Below are 17,624 nucleotides of genomic sequence, written 5' to 3' on the forward strand. Positions count from 1 at the left end.
TCTTCTCTTGTGTCTCTCAGATCCTAAAGTGATACCGTAACATCCTATATTTTTAAAAATTCTCTTTCCATTTGAGATGTAAATCCACTGCTTTCAGTTGCTTTATCAGATCTATTTGCATTTTCTTAATTTTTTTGAAGCATTTTTTCATTGCAGTTTTCTGCTGACTCAGGTATTATTTAGTAAGAATATTTTCTAGTTAGATTATTTTCTTCATAAGGAATACGCAAATAGCATGCTTCCCTAATCGCAGGTCTGTGGATGTCTTTTTGTTCTCATAATTGAATAACAGCTTGGCAATGTGTAGAATTTGTGAGTCATATTTCTTTTCTATACATTTTTGTAATTTGATAGTCTATTTTAAGTTTTCCAGTATGTTTTCTTTGTATGGGTAAGTGTGAGTTTCTGTGTATATGTCTGTATATTACATTAATACTCCCTGAAATATCCAAAGTCCCTTAATGTGTTCTTTTTAATTTTCAGCCCATATACCTTATTTTCTTCCATGGGGAATCTATGCTTTCTCTGTGCTCTATATCATATTCTATAACTATGATCAAATCTTTATTTTTGATGTGCATTCTGTCAGCGTTTTTCCTCTTTATTGGCTATACCTTTAATTATGTTTACAGTAAGCAAATTTCCTTGGATACATTTATTCGATTCCTTAATATTTACTGTCTGCCAATGCAGGAGACAGAAGAGATATGGATTTGATTCCTGAGTCGGGACTGTCCCCTGGAGGAAGGCATGGCAGCCCACTCAAGTAATGTTGCTTTCAAAATCTCATGGACAAAGGAGACCAGTGAGCTATAGTCCATAGAGTCACAAAGAGTTGAACACAACCGAAGGAACATAGCACTCACATGTCGTGTATTTTCGTTTCATGGTATCTTTTTTTTTTTTTTTCCTCTCCAAATGGTCTCCTTGGAAAGCTTTTTAATTTTTCTTGAACTTAAGATTGTTCTTGTCCATCGATGCCACTTCATTAGAAGCTAGCTTTTACATTTTGCCTTTATTTGTTTTTCAATTTCCTTTTGTTGAAGGTTTTTCTTTCAGTGCTCACGAGTATTTCCCTTATGTGCTTAGTTGCTCAGTCACGTCCCACTCTTTGCAATCCCATAGGCTGTAACTCAGCAGGCTCCTCTGTCCATGGGATTCTCCAGGCAAGAATACTGGAGTGGGTTGCCATTCCCTCCTCCAGGGGGTCTTCCCCACCCAAGGATCGAACCCAGGCCTCCTGCACTGCAGGCAGATTCTTTACCATCTGAGTTACCAAAGAAGCCTGATTTTCCTTATATCATTGATAAAGGCGGATTGGTGTGTTGTTTCATGTAAAAAAGCAAAAGGTGTGGTTTTGGTAAAGAGCCTAGGATGAATAAACCTACAAACTAATTTCTTTCTCATTTTAATAATTCTTGTCAAATATCTGTGAAGGTTTTTACCTCTAATTTCTTTTTCCCAGGAAGTACTGTTGGATTCCAACTCCACCACCTCCGTTTAAATGCTTACAGTTATAAAATGTGGTTCTGTCCTTGTTCCAGAATTCATGTTCTAGATGCTTTTACCTAAACCCATCTGGGCCATTCAGATTCTTTAATCATTATATATACTGATATATAAAGATATACATAGCATATCATTTCAGTATACATATAGTATATATGTATGTGTATATATATATATATATATGAATCTTTTTGTCTTAGACATCATTACAAATTAACTTTACTTCACTAACAATTTTTTTTTAAAAAAGAATGAGAGCAAATAAAGCAGATATGAATAAAAAAGTATTGATGGAGAAAGCACTCTGTTAATGCTTTAGTTTCTCTCTATCCTGGTGTTCGGAGGCTTCTTGATGTTTGGAATCCTTGAGAAATCTAGGGTCCTTGGACTCTTCAGTCAGTAGAAATTGTTAAGTGGCCAGACAAGAAATTCAGGCAAGGCTTTGTTGAGACTCATGCTGCAGCAGGAGGGAGTGAAAACAAATAACAGGTTCCCTTGCTCACTTTCTGAGGAGGGAGGGCTGGTTCATTATGTGTGGTGAAAGTCAGGGTGGATTGGTGGTCCAAGCCCACTCTGCTCACCACAGGACAGGCCAATGAATCTGAGAGATGAGGGATTGAGGCAAGGAAGAAACTTTATTTTGGGAGCCAGCTGACCAAGAAGATGGAAGGCTAGCACCTCAAAATAACCGTGTTATTGGGGTCTGGATGTCAGATTCTTTTATAGATCAGAGATGGGGGAGGTGAGGTAGCAAAGTAAAAAGACCTTGAATCTTGCAAACATCTCCTAGAATGCCAAGTCTCATTCTAGAGATGTGTTAATTTCTTCTTTCCTGCCATCTACATCTCGTGGTTCTGAACAAAGGCACTTCAGTTTACAGTCAGGCAGAGGGGCAGGATTTTCTGAGGCAGGCCATTGGATTATAGTAATGAAAGCAATGAAAAGCAGGTCAAAGAAACAGTTCCAACATGGAGTCAGAATTGGCTTCTCTGCAACAGTCTGCAGGTTCCCTTGGTGGTGCTGTGTACAAGCATCACGCACAGTGCCTTGCTTTTTCTCCTGGCACCTCAGAAGTGGTAATCACTTTGTGGCCTTTTTGTATCTTATTTGTTCATACTTACCCAGACTACTAATGCAGGCAGTTATTTTTAGTCCCTTATAGTTCCTTTATCATTTGTTACTCAAGGAGACACTTGCCCAGGTCAAGCACTCCAGTAGAGTTCGGGTTCAAGAGTTCCCACCCTATCTCATCCCTGCCATAAATATGTTAGATTGTTCTAAGATAATCAACATCCACCTAGTAAGAAGATTATGGCTCCATACTCCATTGCTACCACATTTATGTATAGAAATAACATATGATATTTGAGCCAAGGACTAGAATCCTTCTTCTAAACAACGACTTTGAGATATATTGTGTGGTTCTACAATTTTTCTCCTGCTGATTCAAGAGAAGCAGTCTCCATAGAGGGACCATGTCTTTTCCTAGGTTCCAGAAAGAAGGCATTGTGGAATTGAACCTTCAGTAGACTTGTAAACAACATTTGTTTTAATTTTAAAGCACTGGGAATTTGGAGGTTGTTTTTTAGCCTAGGATAAGTTATGAAAAAAATTAATGAAATAAGCATGAATTTTTTGTTATTTATCAACCCATGGCTGCTTATTAGCAAATTATAACAAAAGCATTTATGCCATGAGATGTATAGATGATTCAATCTATAAAAACTTTGCTTTGGGTTTTGGAAGTCCTGGATTTTATTAGACATCAATCTGTGTGATTACAGTGCCCACACGTGTATCTGGTCATTCTGGTTCTTGTTTTCTCTTATATACAAAATATACAATCAGAAAGAAAGGTATACAATGGAGAGATGAACCCACTTCAGTGCAGTTCAGTCCCTCAGTCTTGTCGGACTCTTTGTGACCCTATGGACTGCAGCACGCCAAGCCTCCCTGTCCATCATCAACTCCCAGAACTTACTCAAACTCATGCCATCCAACCATCTTATCCTCTGTCACTTTCTTCTCCTTCTGCCTTCGATCTTTCCCAGCATCAGGGTCTTCTCCAGTGAATCCATTCTTTGCATCTGGTGGCCAAAGTATTGGAGCTTCAGCTTCAGCATCAGTCCTTCCAGTGAGTATTCAGGACTGATTTCCTTTAGGATTGACTGGTTTGATCTTCTTGCAGTCCAAGGAACCCATTTAATTTTTGCATATTTGAGCTTATAAAGTGGAAAGTAAAGTTTTTTTTTTAATGTCGTAACTCTGGAAGTTACTTTTATTAATGCTGTTATTAAAACAAAGTTTGTTATTTTGGTTGAATTAGGTCATTTATAGACTCTAATCTCCTGGTGTATTCATACAACAAATCGAGGATATTATATCCAGATTCTTCCTTTGTAAAGGTAAGTTTTACTTTATGTTTTATTGATTTTTATGCTTTTGTGGTAAAGGCATCATTGGTGGGAAGAATGAGCCTCCCTTATGCTCAGTCAGATTGTTGGGCAAGCAGATTGATCACAAACCCAAATATAATGTGGCTGTTGCTATGAAAACATGTTGAATAGAATGAGCATTTTAGAATTTGAAACTCAGGAATCACTTAATTGAAAAGGTCATGTACATTCTCTGGAAGTAGTTGTAGGAATTTGAGAGGAGAAAGAAGTGGGAAAAGGAACTCGGAAGCCTCTAAATTCAAGGTGAAGTTTTGATGAAGGTGTCATAGGATCTGAGCAGTGGAGGGAACAGTGGAAACCACTTCACAGAAAGAGCACAGAAAAATAAAGCTGCAATAGCATATTGAGTACTAAATCCTAATATGTTTGCATGAAAACCACAAGAGTTTGAATTATATCCCCCAATGCAGATAAGGGTCAAAAAACGTTTAAAAGAATATGAAGAAGTTAGCTTTAGTCTAAGATACGTATTTTGCCAGAATAGATGATGGAGAAGATACGAATGCGAGTGTTTGTTCAAATTCTGTTGCTGTGCTACAATTCAGAGAGAATGATTTTTAAAATATGGTAACTGGTACAACATTTCTCTTTCTCACCATCTGCAAATAGAAAGTAGGACAGAATTCATGAGACACGTGGTTTCAGACATTTGACAGTTAAAAGAAAAATCAGGGATTCTTCCTCTGACAGAAAGGAAGCATAGAGGATGAGTCTCACATTGAACTTGGTCCTCTGACTAGGAATGATGTCTTAACTACAGTACAAGAGTTGAATCAAATAGGACATCTTATGAGTTTGGATTTTCTGAATTGTAGGGATAACTTATTCAGTCATTCACCACTAAGGATAATGTTAGATATAGGTCTTTTGGTTTTTTTTTTTTTAATATAGTCTTTACAAAGTTAAGGAAATTCACTGTTCCTAAATAGATAAGATTCTGTTTGTTTTTCTACCCCATGATGGGGAGTGTAATTAATTGAATAAGGTGTCTTTTCTGTATTAGTTGATATGATCATATGATGTTGAGATAGTGTATTGATTTGATTGATTTTCAAATATTGATACAATACCTAGAAAATATCTTACATACCTAGAAAAATACAAACTTGGTCTTGTTGTATGAATTTTTTATTCATGAATGGATTTGATTTGCTAACAATTTCTTGAGAATTTTAGGAGTCAAATTTCATGAAAACATTCAGTTCAGTTCAGTTCAGTTCAGTCTCTCAGTCGTGTCCAACTCTTTGCGACCCCATGAATCACAGCACGCCAGGCCTCCCTGTCCATTACCAAATCCTGGAGTTCACTCAAACTCATGTCCATCGAGTTGGTGATGCCATCCAGCCATCTCATTCTCTGTCATCCCCTCCTCCTCCTGCTCCCAATCCCTCCCAGCATCAGAGTCTTTTCCAGTGAGTCAACTCTTCGCATGAGGTGGCCAAAGTATTGCAGTTTCAGCTTTAGCATCAGTCTTTCCAATGAACACCCAGGATTGATCTCCTTTAGAATGGACTGGTTGGATCTCCTTGCAGTCCAAGAGACTCTCAAGAGTCTTCTCCAGCACCACAGTTCAAAAGCATCAATTCTTCGGCGATCAGCTTTCTTCACAGTCCAACTCTCACATCCATACACGACCACTGGAAAAATGATAGCCTTGACTAGATGGACCTTGGTTGGCAAAGTAATGTCTCTGCTTTTTAATATGCTATCTAGGTTGGTCATAACTTTCCTTCCAAGGAGTTAAGTGTCTTTTAATTTCCTGGCTGCAATCAGCATCCGCAATGATTTTGGACCCCAAAAAATAAAGTCTGACACTGTTTCCACTGTTTCCCCATCTATTTCCCATGAAGTGATGGGACCAGATGCCATGATCTTAGTTTTTTGAATGTTGACCTTCAAGGCAACTTTTTCACTCTCCTCTTTCACTTTCATCAAGAGGCTTTTTTGTTCCTCCTCACTTTCTGCCATAAGGGTGGTGTCATCTGCATATCTGAGGTTATTGATATTTCTCCCGGCAATCTTGATTCCAGCTTGTGCTTCTTCCAGCCCAGCATTCCTCATGATGTACTCTGCATATGTTAAATAAACAGGGTGACAATATACAACCTTGACGTACTCCTTTCCCTATTTGGAACCAGTCTGTTGTTCCATGTCCAGTTCTAACTGTTGCTTCCTGACCTGCATACAGGTTTCTCAAGAGGCAGGTCAGGTGGTCTGGTATTCCCATTTCTTTCAGAATTTTCCACAGTTTCTTGTGATCCACACAGTCAAAGGCTTTGGCATAGTCAATGAAGCAGAAATAGATGTTATTCTGGAACTCTTTTGCTTTTTCCGTGATCCAGTGGATGTTGACAATTTGATCTCTGGTTCCTCTGCCTTTTCTAAAACCAGCTTGAACATCTGGAAGTTCATGGTTCACGTATTGCTGAAGACTGGCTTGGAGAATTTTGAGCATGACTTTACTAGCGTGTCAGATGAGTGCAATTGTGTGGTAGTTAGAGCATTCTTTGGCATTGCCTTTCTTTGGGATTGGGATGAAGACTGATCTTTTCCAGTCCTGTGGCCACTGCTGAGTTGTCCAAATTTGCTGGCATATTGAGTGCAGCACTTTCACAGCATCATCTTTCAGGATTTGAAATAGCTCAACTGGAATTCCATCACCTCCACTAGCTTTGTTCATAGTGATGCTTTCTAAGGCCCACTTGACTTCACATTCCAAGATGTCTGGCTCTAGGTGAGTGATCACAGCATCGTGATTATCTTGGTAGTGAAGATCTTTTTTGTATAGTTCTTCTGTGTATTCTTGCCACCTCTTCTTAATATCTTCTGCTTCTGTTAGGTCCACACCATTTCTGTCCTTTATCGAGCCATCTTAGCATGAAATGTTCCCTTGATATCTCTAATTTTCTTGAAGAGATCTCTTGTCTTTCCTATTCTGTTTTCCTCTATTTCTTTGCATTGATTGCTGGGGAAGGCTTTCTTATCTCTCCTTGCTATTCTTTGGAACTCTGCATTCAGATGCTTATATCTTTCCTTTTCTCCTTTGCTTTTATTGGTCTATGATTTTCTTTTTTTGTAGTTACTTTGTCTAATTTTTAGATTAGGGTAATACTGGCCTCATTAAATACATCAAAAAGGAATGCATTCTCTTTTGATTTTCAGAAGGACATTGTATAAAATACTTGTTAATTCTTAAGGTACTTGGTACAATTCTACAGTGAAATCCCTGGGCTTTGGGATTTTGCATGTGTGTGTGTTGGGAGCTCTTAAATTGGCAGTTCAATTTATTTAATAGTTATAGGCTATTTTATTTATCTTTTCTTTTTTGAATTTCTTTGGTGGGTTATAGTTTTTTAAGGAATTTGTTTCATCTCAGTGGCATTTCTGCATGGAATTTTGTAATAGTCTTTATTATTCTTTTAATGACTTACAGGAGCTTTAGTGATGTGTTGGTTCATTTCAGACATTGATAATATGTGACTCCTCTTTTCTTAACTGTCAGTCTTACTAGAGATTTTTCGATTTATTGAACATATCAAAGAACCTACTCTTTCCTGCTTTGATTTTCTTTACTGTTATATTATTTTCAATGTCACAGCTTTTTGCTGTATTTCTTTTCTCCCTGATACTTTGCTTCAGGTTTATTTTGCTCTTCTTCTTCTAGTATGTTGAGGACAAAACTTAATAGGTGACCATTCATCTGGAAAAGATTGAGGGAAGGAAGAGAAGGCTTAATGTCGTTTGAATCAGGAAATGTGATACCTCAGCCTTATCAAGGTTATTTACCTATTTGGGTTGTGTGTTTTATTTATTTTTTTGTGTGTGTGGCTACATAAGAATTTCAGGATCACTTTTTCTGGTTCTATGAAAAATGCCGTTAGATATTGTATAGGAATCACATTGAATTTGTAGATTGCTTTAGGCGGTATGGGTATTATAACCATAAGAATTCCTCCAAACCATGATCACTGGATCTCTTTCCATTGTGTCATAATTTCTTTCATCAGTGTTCTTTAGGTTTCGAGTACAGGTTTTTCTCTTCCTTGGTTGAATTTAATCAAAAATATTTTATTCTTTTGGATGCTATTGTAAGTGGAATTGTTTTGTTAATTTCTCTTTCTGACAGTTTGTTAGTTTGTAGAAACACAAATGATTTTTGTATGTTAACTTTATACTCTGTAACATTGCTCAATTTACTAATATTTTTCTTCTTTAACCTATGTAGTAATTGCTTTTATTACTTGAATTTTGAATGCAGAACCTCCTTTGTGTATCTGGGATAAATCCCACTTGGTTTTGGTTTACAATTTTTAAATTTATTGTTGATTTTTATTTCCTAATATGTTGTTGAGAATTTCTGCGTATATACTCATGAGAGATTTTAATGTGTAGCTCTTTTTTTTAAAGTGTCATTTGTTTTTTTGGTTTTAGTGTAATATTGGCCCTCATAGCATGAGTTAGAAGTATTTGTTCTGTTTCTATATTTTGAAGGAATGTGTAGACATTTGATATGGTTTACTCAAGTGTTTGGCAGAATTCAACAGTGATAACATCTGACCTGCCTGCTGCTTTGTGATTTGGCAGGTGATCAGTTTTATTCATCTTCTTTAATAGAATCAGACATAGTCAGATTGACTATTTCCTCTTACATGAGGTTTGACAAATGGTGTGTTTCAAATTGTTGGACCATTTTATCCAGGATTTCAAACTGGTGGACATAGAGTTGCATATCTCATTCCTTTATTATTCTTTTAATGTACATGAAGCTATAGTTAAGATACTTCTATTACACTACTGATATCATTAATTAGCATCATCTCTCTTAGCATGCCTGGCAAGAGGTTTATCAGTTCTAAATATTTCTTTTCTGTTGCTTACTTTGGATTTAATTTGCTTTTCTTTTTTCTATTTTCCAAAGTGGAAACTTTAATTACTATCCCATAACTCCTATAAGACTTGATCACTTTCTACTGTCTTCCTTTGCTCCTTTGATCTGTTGGAGTTGAATTGAGTCTTTCTTTTGTCTGATGTAATCTGCTGTTGAAGACTTCTAGTGAATTTTTTCAGTTCAGTTATTATTCTATGGCTTCCTCGGTGGATTAGTGGTAAAGAACCTGCCTGCCAATGCAGGAGACGGGTTCAATTTACCAGTTAAGAAAACCCCTTGCAGAAAGAAATAGCAATCCACTCCAGTATTCTCATCTGGAAAGTCCCATGGGCAGAAGAGTCAGGTGGGCTACAGTCCTTGGGGTAGCAAAAGAGTTGGACACGACTTGACAACTAAACTACAGCAGCAATTATTCTACAGCTCCATGATTTCTGTTTGATACTTTTAATATTTTATCTGTTTCTTTTCAAACTCTCACTTCGTTCATGTATTGTTCTCCTAACCTCAATGAGCATCTTTATGGGGACATCTTTGTTTTTAATTTTTTATTAGGTACATTAATTTTATTTCACTAGTGTCAATTTCAGCCTATATCTTGTTCCTTTGTTTGAAATATCATTTCTTTATTCCTCCTTTTACTTAACACTCTACCCTGGTGTCTGCTCATTAAGAAAGCAGTCCCCTCACAGGGTCTTCATGAGTGGCCATGTACAGAAGGACCCCCACCCACAAATCAGTGCGGCCAGTGATTTGGAGGTCCTCTACCAGCTGTTTCTCTCTTCGGCTTGAAGCAGACCCTGTGGGGTTTTCCTGCTCTGTCTCTGCTGGTCAGAAGGGACGATCGTTGTTCTCTGTCATGCCAAGTTAGTGTCTCTGCTCTCCCTCAGACTGTACCGAGGCATCAGTGCCTCAAGATTGGAGAGACAAACGCTGGTTCTTGGGGCAGTGGTGGTGAAGTGGGAGCCCTGCGTTCAATCAGTCAACTATTGTCTCCTGCAGTGGAGGCAGAGAGGTGGGGTTTTTCTTCTCACTCTGTGATGAGTGTGGACAAGCAGGGAAGGGAGTCAGTGGTGTCAAGTAACCCCAAGCCACCATCTCCATTGCACTTTGGGTGACTAGACTGCCCAGGTTTGGTGACACTGTTCCTTGGGTATTCTCCTCAGAAACCCTAGGGCACTGCTTCCTTGAACAACACCCTCTCCTGCCCTGGGTCAACGTGGAAGCTAGATTATCTCTTTCTAATCTAAAGGTAGTACTCTGGGGCAGTCTCTGGTGAACAGGCATCCCAAATCTCCCTATTGGCTTTGGTGCATCTGATGTTCCATTCACCAAAAGATGTGCACGAGCCAGTCTGTTATTTCACGGTCTCTCACAGATGAAATTGGTGCATTAATGGCTGCTCACTTGGTGTATTTGTTGGAGGATGGCAGATCCAGGGATTTCTAAACCACCATCTTTTGACCAGTATTAAACCTTTATTTCTTTGAATATTTTTTCTACTCTGCATTCTTTCTAGTTCTCCTTAATGGATTCTGACATATATTTTAAAACTTTTGGTAATGTTCCACATGTTCTTGAAACTGTATTCATTTTCTTAATCTTCCTGTTGTTTATATATTGAGTAAACTTTATGCATCTGTCTGAAGTTCATTGACCCTGTCCCTTGCCATCTGCGCTCTACGTTTGCGCCTACGCAGTCTAGGTTGTTTTCTTTGTTTGTTGGTTTGTTTTTAATTATATTATTTGGTTCTAACTTCTTGGTTGTTATTTTTAATAGCTTCTATTTCATTTCTAAAATTTCCTTATTCTTTCAGTTGTTTCAGGGTGATTTTAAAATGTTCATTGAATGAGTATTTTCATAGCTGCTGTAAAACCCATTGGATCATTCCAGTATGTGGCTAATCTCAATATGCAGCATCGGGTGTCTTCTCCCATTTTGTTGTGATATTCTTGCTTCTTGATATAGTATATAGTTTTAGATTGTATCCTTGTCATTGAAATCTTCTATTGTTGAAGGCAATCACCCAGTTTAAGTTCAAATTTAGTGTGGTTGTTGCTCCAGTGACCATTTAGCTTTCTTGGGACTTTTGATGTTATTTTGTTGTCTTTCATTCTTCCTGGCTTATGTGGAGCTAACTGGATCTCTGCTGGTGCAGCCCATGGCAGGAAGTTTCTTTTCTGGGCCACCCTCTGTTGCTCGGTGATGTTGGTTGATGAGGGAACCATATAACGGAAAACATTTCCTCTAGCTGTTAGCTGTATGTCAGTCACTGGCTATCAGTATACTTCTCAGCCTGTCTCTGCTAGTGCCCCTGAGAAAGGAAAGTTTTAAATCTAAGCCACTGTTTGCTGCTTTGAGTATGGAGTGTTGAGAATTATCTCACAAGGATCATTTTCTCTTATTGGGCATGCAAGGCCAGGAGATGCATAAACTGTGATGCTGTCTTTTGCTGGGTAAAATGTTGGGAACTGCTTTGCATTCTACATCTTTGTGAAGGTTTGTGGCATGGTTTACTGGCACCACTGTGGGCAGAATTGGCTGCTACTCTTGTCTGACAGTGGAGTAGTGTATGCTCTGCCACTATCAGTTGGTTGGAGATAAGAGTTAAGTCGAGTAGTGAGATGAGTGAATGCTTATGGATGGATTTGTATGTATGGACACTAATGCCATAGAAACACATTCGTACCTGAGAATGTGATGATAATAGTGTGTTCATAGTCCAGGATTAACTGAAGAACAAGGCTGATTCTATATATCACTACACTTCTTAGAGAAGAGAAGGAAATATTCAGTAAAAGACTGTATCAGTGGAGAATGTAGGAAGAGTAATGTTTTAAAAGTCCATTGAGAAGAAACTTTCAAATAAGGATGATCAACATGGTGAGATATTAGAAAATAGTGAAGAAATGTCAGTTAAGATGTCTTACTCAGAATAAAACAAATGAAATGCTCACAGTGGAAGTCAAATTAATGCTGGTGATTACCTTAAGGTAGCATTTTTAGACTATATATTCAAAATGTGGACTGAGAATGACAAGATATAGATCAGAATGTTATTTATGCAAAGTTCAGGTTTACAGTAAAAATCCTTTGGGAAAGAATAGGAGTTGTGATTATTTACAGTCAGAAGAGTGTCAAGGGGGAAAGACTGTAGAAAAATAAAAAGGAAAGGAAATGTCTGTTGAATTGTATAATGGAATGCTTAAATCTGATATTTGATGATGTCTAGGATTAGGGTTATCGATAAAACCAAACACTTTGCTAATCATTACCGATGTATCTTTATATTACTCCTTTGCAGGTCTATTGCTTTTATCAAGGATATGCCAGAGAGATTCCAAATTCAGTTGTGACACTTAGTACCTGCTCTGGACTCAGGTAATGACATATTCCAGAGATGTACCATAGTTCATATCTAGTGTACCCTTTAACTTTTAGAAACTTCTTGAAGGGTAGATGGAAGACAAAGAAAATAGACACTTACATTTTGTTTCTTCTCATCTGTTTTCTGTGTCTGCTTGTCTTATCTTTTCTGCTATACTCTCTGTGTCTCTCCCAGGCTTGCAATTATAAAATTCATTCAGAAAAAGCTGTCATCAGAATGAGAAATATCACTATTACTGAGCCACTCTAGAACTGCAATGACTCTTAAATGCTATAATAGAAGAAGGTAGAAAATTGGGTTTACACTTTAATGGAAGTAAGATGGGGCTATTATTAGATATTAGATGACAAAATCATTATCAAATTTCTACTTAATATTTTCTTTTAATATTTATTTATGTTTATAATTGAGAAATCCACATTTTTAATTTCTTTTTTATGTGTTTCAATATTCAGGGGATTATTGCAGTTTGAGAATGTCAGTTACGGAATTGAACCACTGGAATCTTCAACTACATATGAGCATGTGATTTATCCGTTAAGGGATAAAAAAAGTGATTTTTCTCCCATATCAGAAAATAATTCTACCACTCAATTTGCAGATCAACCCTACAAAATTCTTGTGAAATCAAATGTAAGTAACTCATGTATGCAAATTGTGATAAACATATTCACATTGATATCTGTTACATTTGGAAAACAAATTTAAAGTGATACTGGTTATAATAAAGCTTTCTGTTATAAGGTATTTATTTTAAATACATTTTGTTTAGTCATATAATATTTAAAATTTAATAGCTGTAAATATATAATTCAGAATTCTCACGTATACCTAATTTTAAGTATTTTATGCAGATATGCCTTTTAAGTATTTTTATGCAAATATACACAAATATTAAATGAAAATATTATGCAGAAATTTGATGATGATCTTTGTCATTTAATATCTAAGAATAGTCCCATCTTGCTTGATTAACATGGAAATCCAGTTTTCTACCTTCTATCTGTTATTGCATTCAGGAGTCATTGCAGCTCTAGGGTAGCATAGGTCCGCTGTTACTGAATTTCCATCCTAAAAATATAATGGTACTCAAAACTTGCTGATTGTAAGTGTCATCCGTTTTGCCATTTAGTAACTTTACTAACTTTGTAAAAATAGAAGTTAATTTTGATAGAAAATGCAAAAGTACAAATGAAGTAAGAATTGTTCCATATCTCATTGTCTAGACATAGTGTTCTTAGAACTTTGAAGCATTGGTTCTAATTCTTTTACTGTATCTAGTTATAAAGATGATATATAAAGGAAGATTTAAGAAAAAATAATCTAATCATGTATTTTTCTTTGAAATTTAGTTTGTGCTATTAAGAGGATAAGTTTTCACTTATCACTAAGTTACATTGCATTTATTATTATTTTAAACTAATGTTAGTTAATATTATTAACAATTTAAATATAAGCAGAAGGATTAATAAGAATTGACCATAATACTATTCTCTAGACAAAAGGCCATTGTGAAATCCAGGACAATCATTTTGATATATTGTTTTTCATATACATATATATATATAAATTTAAAACATATGCTTTATAACATTATGGTATATTTTGGTAATACTTATATTTTTAACTTCAATCAAGAAATACTGCATGAATGTACCAGTTTATTTTTTTTATTGGAGGCTAATTATTTTGCAATATTATATTGGTTGGTTTTGCCACACATTGACATGAATCCGCCCCGGGTGTACATGAGTTCCCCTTCCTGAACCCCCCTCCCACCTCCCTCCTCCCCTTATCCTCCCTCTGGGTCATCCCCGCACACCAGCCCCGAGCATCCTGTAACATGCATTGACCCTGAACTGGAGATTCGTTTCACATACGATAATATACATGTTTCAATGCCATTCTCCCAAATCATCCCACCCTTACCCTCTCCCACAGAGTCCCAAAGACTGTTCTATACATCTGTGTCTCTTTTGCTGTCTCGTATACAGGGTTATCATTTGCATCTTTCTAAATTCCATATATATGCGTTAGTATACTGTATTGGTGTTTTTCTTTCTGGCTTACTTCACACTGTATAATAGGCTCTGGTTTCATCCACCTCATTAGAACTGATTCAAAGGCATTCTTTTTAATGGCTGAGTAATCCAAGTCTATGCCCCAACCAGTAATGCTGAAGAAGCTGAAGTTGAACAGTTCTATGAAGACCTACAAGACCTTTTAGAACTAACACCCAAAAAAGATGTCCTTTTCATTATAGGGGACTGGAATGCAAAAGTAGGAAGTCAAGAAACACCTGGAATAACAGGCAAATTTGGCCTTGGAGCATGAAATGAAGCAGGGCAAAGGCTAATAGAGTTTTGCCAAGAGAACGCACTGGTCATAGCAAACACCCTCTTCCAACAACACAAGAGAAGACTCTACACATGGACATCACCAAATGGTCAACACCGAAATCAGATTGATTATATTCTTTGCAGCGAAAGATGGAGAAGCTGTATTCAGTGAGCAAAAACAAGACCAGGAGCTGACTGTGGCTCAGATCATGAACTCCTTATTGCCAAATTCAGACTTAAACTGAAGAAAGTAGGGAAAACCAATAGACCATTCAGGTATGACCTAAATCATATCCCTTATGATTATACAGTGGAAGTGAGGAATAGATTTAAGGGACTAGATCTGATAGATAGAGTGCCTGATGAACTCTGGATGGAGGTTCATGACATTGTACAGGAGACAAGGACTAAGACCATCCCAATGGAAAAGAAATGCAAAAAAGCAAAAGGGCTGCCTGAGGAGGCCTTACAAATAGCTGTGAAAAGAAGAGAAGCGAAAAGGAAAGGAGGAAAGGAAAGATATAAGCATCTGAATGCAGAGTTCCAAAGAATAGCAAGGAGAGATAAGAAAGCCTTCCTCAGCGATCAATGCAAAGAAATAGAGGAAAACAATAGAATAGGAAAAACAAGAGATCTTTTCAAGAAAATTAGAGCTATCAAGGGAACATTTCATGCAAAGATGGGCTCGATAAAGGACAGAAATGGTATGGACCTAACAGAAGCAGAAGATATTAAGAAGAGGTGGCAAGAATACACAGAAGAACTGTACAAAAAAGATCTTCACGACGAAGATAATCACGATGGTGTGATCACTCACCTGGAACCAGACATCTTGGAATGTGAAGTCAAGTGGGCCTTAGAGAGCATCACTACAAACAAAGCTAGTGGAGGTGATGGAATTCCAATTGAGCTATTTCAAATCCTGAAAGATGATGCTGTGAAAGTGCTGCACTCAATATGCCAGCAAATTTGGAAAACTCAGCAATGGCCACAGGACTGGAAAAGGTCAGTCTTCATTCCAATCCCAAAGAAAGGGAATGCCAAAGAATGCTCAAACTACCGCACAATTGGCACTCATCTGACACGCTAGTAAAGTCATGCTCAAAATTCTCCAAGCTAGGCTTCAGCAATATGTGAATCGTGAACTTCCAGATGTTCAAGCAGGTTTCAGAAAAGGCAGAGGCACCAGAGATCAAATTGCCAACATCCGCTGGATTATGCAGAGAACAAGAGAGTTCCAAAAAAACATCTATTTCTGCTTAATTGACTATGCCAAAGCCTTTGACTGTGTGGATCACAATAAACTGTGGAAAATTCTGAAAGAGATGGGAATCCCAGACCACCTGACCTGCCTCTTGAGAAACCTGTATGCAGGTCAGGAAGCAACAGTTAGAACTGGACATGGAAGAACAGACTGGTTCCAAATAGGAAAAGGAGTACGTCAAGGTTGTATATTGTCACCCTGCTTATTTAACTTATATGCAGAGTACATCATGAGGAACGCTGGGCTGGAAGAAGCACAAGCTGGAATCATGATTGCTGGGAGAAATATCAATAACCTCAGATATGCAGATGACACCACCCTTATGGCAGAAAGTGAAGAGGAACTCAAAGGCCTCTTGATAAAAGTGAAAGAGGAGAGTGAAAGGTTGGCTTGAAGCTTAACATTCAGAAAATGAAGATCATGGCATCTGGCCCCATCACTTCATGGGAAATAGATGGGGAAACAGTGGAAACAGTGAGAGACTTTATTTTTTGGGGCTCCAAAATCACCGCGGATGCTGATTGCAGTCATGAAATTAAAAGACGCTTACTCCTTGGGAGGAAAGTTATGACCAGCCTAGATAGCATATTAAAAAGCAGAGACATTACTTTGCCAACCAAGGTCCGTCTAGTCAAGGCTATGGTTTTTCCTGTGGTCATGTATCTATGTGAGAGTTGGACTGTGAAGAAAGCTGATCGCTGAAGAATTGATGCTTCTGAACTGTGGTTCTGGAGAAGACTCTTGAGAGTCCCTTATACTGCAAGGAGATCCAACCAGTCCATTCTAGAGGAGATCAATCCTGGGTGTTCATTGGAAGGACTGATGCTAAAGCTGAAACTCCAATACTTTGGCCACCTCATGCGATGAGTTGACTCACTGGAAAAGACTCTGATGCTGGGAGCAATTGGGGGTAGGAGGATACGGGGACGACAGAGAATGAGGTGGCTGGATGGCATCACCGACTCGATGGACATGAGTTTGAGTGAACTCTGGGAGTTGGTGTTGGACAGGGAGGCCTGGCGTGCTGTGGTTCATGGGGTCGCTAAGAGTCGGACACGACTGAGTGACTGAACTGAACTGAACTGAATACTCCATTGTGTATATGTACCAAAGCTTTCTTATCCATTCATCTGCAGATGGACATATAGGTTGCTTCCATGTCCTGGCTATTATAAACTGTGCTGCAATGAACATTGGAGTACATGTGTCTCTTTCAATTCTGGTTTCCTCGGTGTGTATGCCCAGGAGTGCAATTGCTGGATCATATGGCAGTTCTATATCTAGTTTTTTGAGGAATCTCCACACTGTTCTCCATTTTGAACATTCACACTTTTCTTAAAAGTGCTTTTATCTAGAAATAGGCATATTTCCAATATTTTTAGATATACGTATTCTAACTTCCTCCTTAAGAATGTTTGCACAACTTTACATTTTGCCATCCGAAGTTAAGAAAATGAAACTCTGTCCACATATTAGTATCAAAATTGGATATCCTGTTTAGCGAGGCAAAACAAAATTGTAATATGCAATGTGAATTTAATTTTTTATGATCTCCATCTCGTTGCTTTAATATTTTTTATTTTGCCAAAAATATTGGTATAAGTGCATATTTTAAAAGTTACCCTTTCAGAATGTCATAAAAATGATAAAATATAGTTTTATATAGAAATGAAAATTTCATTTTTAATAGAACTGAGATGTGACTCCCAACCCTATGCCATCTGCCTGTGGCAGTACAACACTGACACAACTGAAGACCATTTTCAAAACTGAAGCAGAGCA

General features: G+C 37.5%; 1 protein-coding gene across 1 annotated transcript in view; it reads left to right on the forward strand.

Annotated features, from left to right (window-relative positions):
- The window catches only part of LOC129549236 (A disintegrin and metallopeptidase domain 3-like), a 133,486-nt gene that overhangs the window by 16,974 nt on the left and 98,888 nt on the right, over positions 1-17,624 (forward strand). Inside the window, exons 4-6 of the mRNA XM_088832665.1 lie at positions 3,836-3,914; positions 12,156-12,232; positions 12,695-12,872. Coding sequence (XP_088688791.1) covers positions 3,836-3,914; positions 12,156-12,232; positions 12,695-12,872 — 334 coding nt within the window. The remainder of the gene's footprint in view (positions 1-3,835; positions 3,915-12,155; positions 12,233-12,694; positions 12,873-17,624) is intronic.

This window comes from Moschus berezovskii, chromosome 26 (assembly GCF_049115385.1).
Source record: "Moschus berezovskii isolate FMDL1 chromosome 26, NW_MosBer_1.0, whole genome shotgun sequence".
NCBI lineage: Eukaryota > Metazoa > Chordata > Mammalia > Artiodactyla > Moschidae > Moschus > Moschus berezovskii.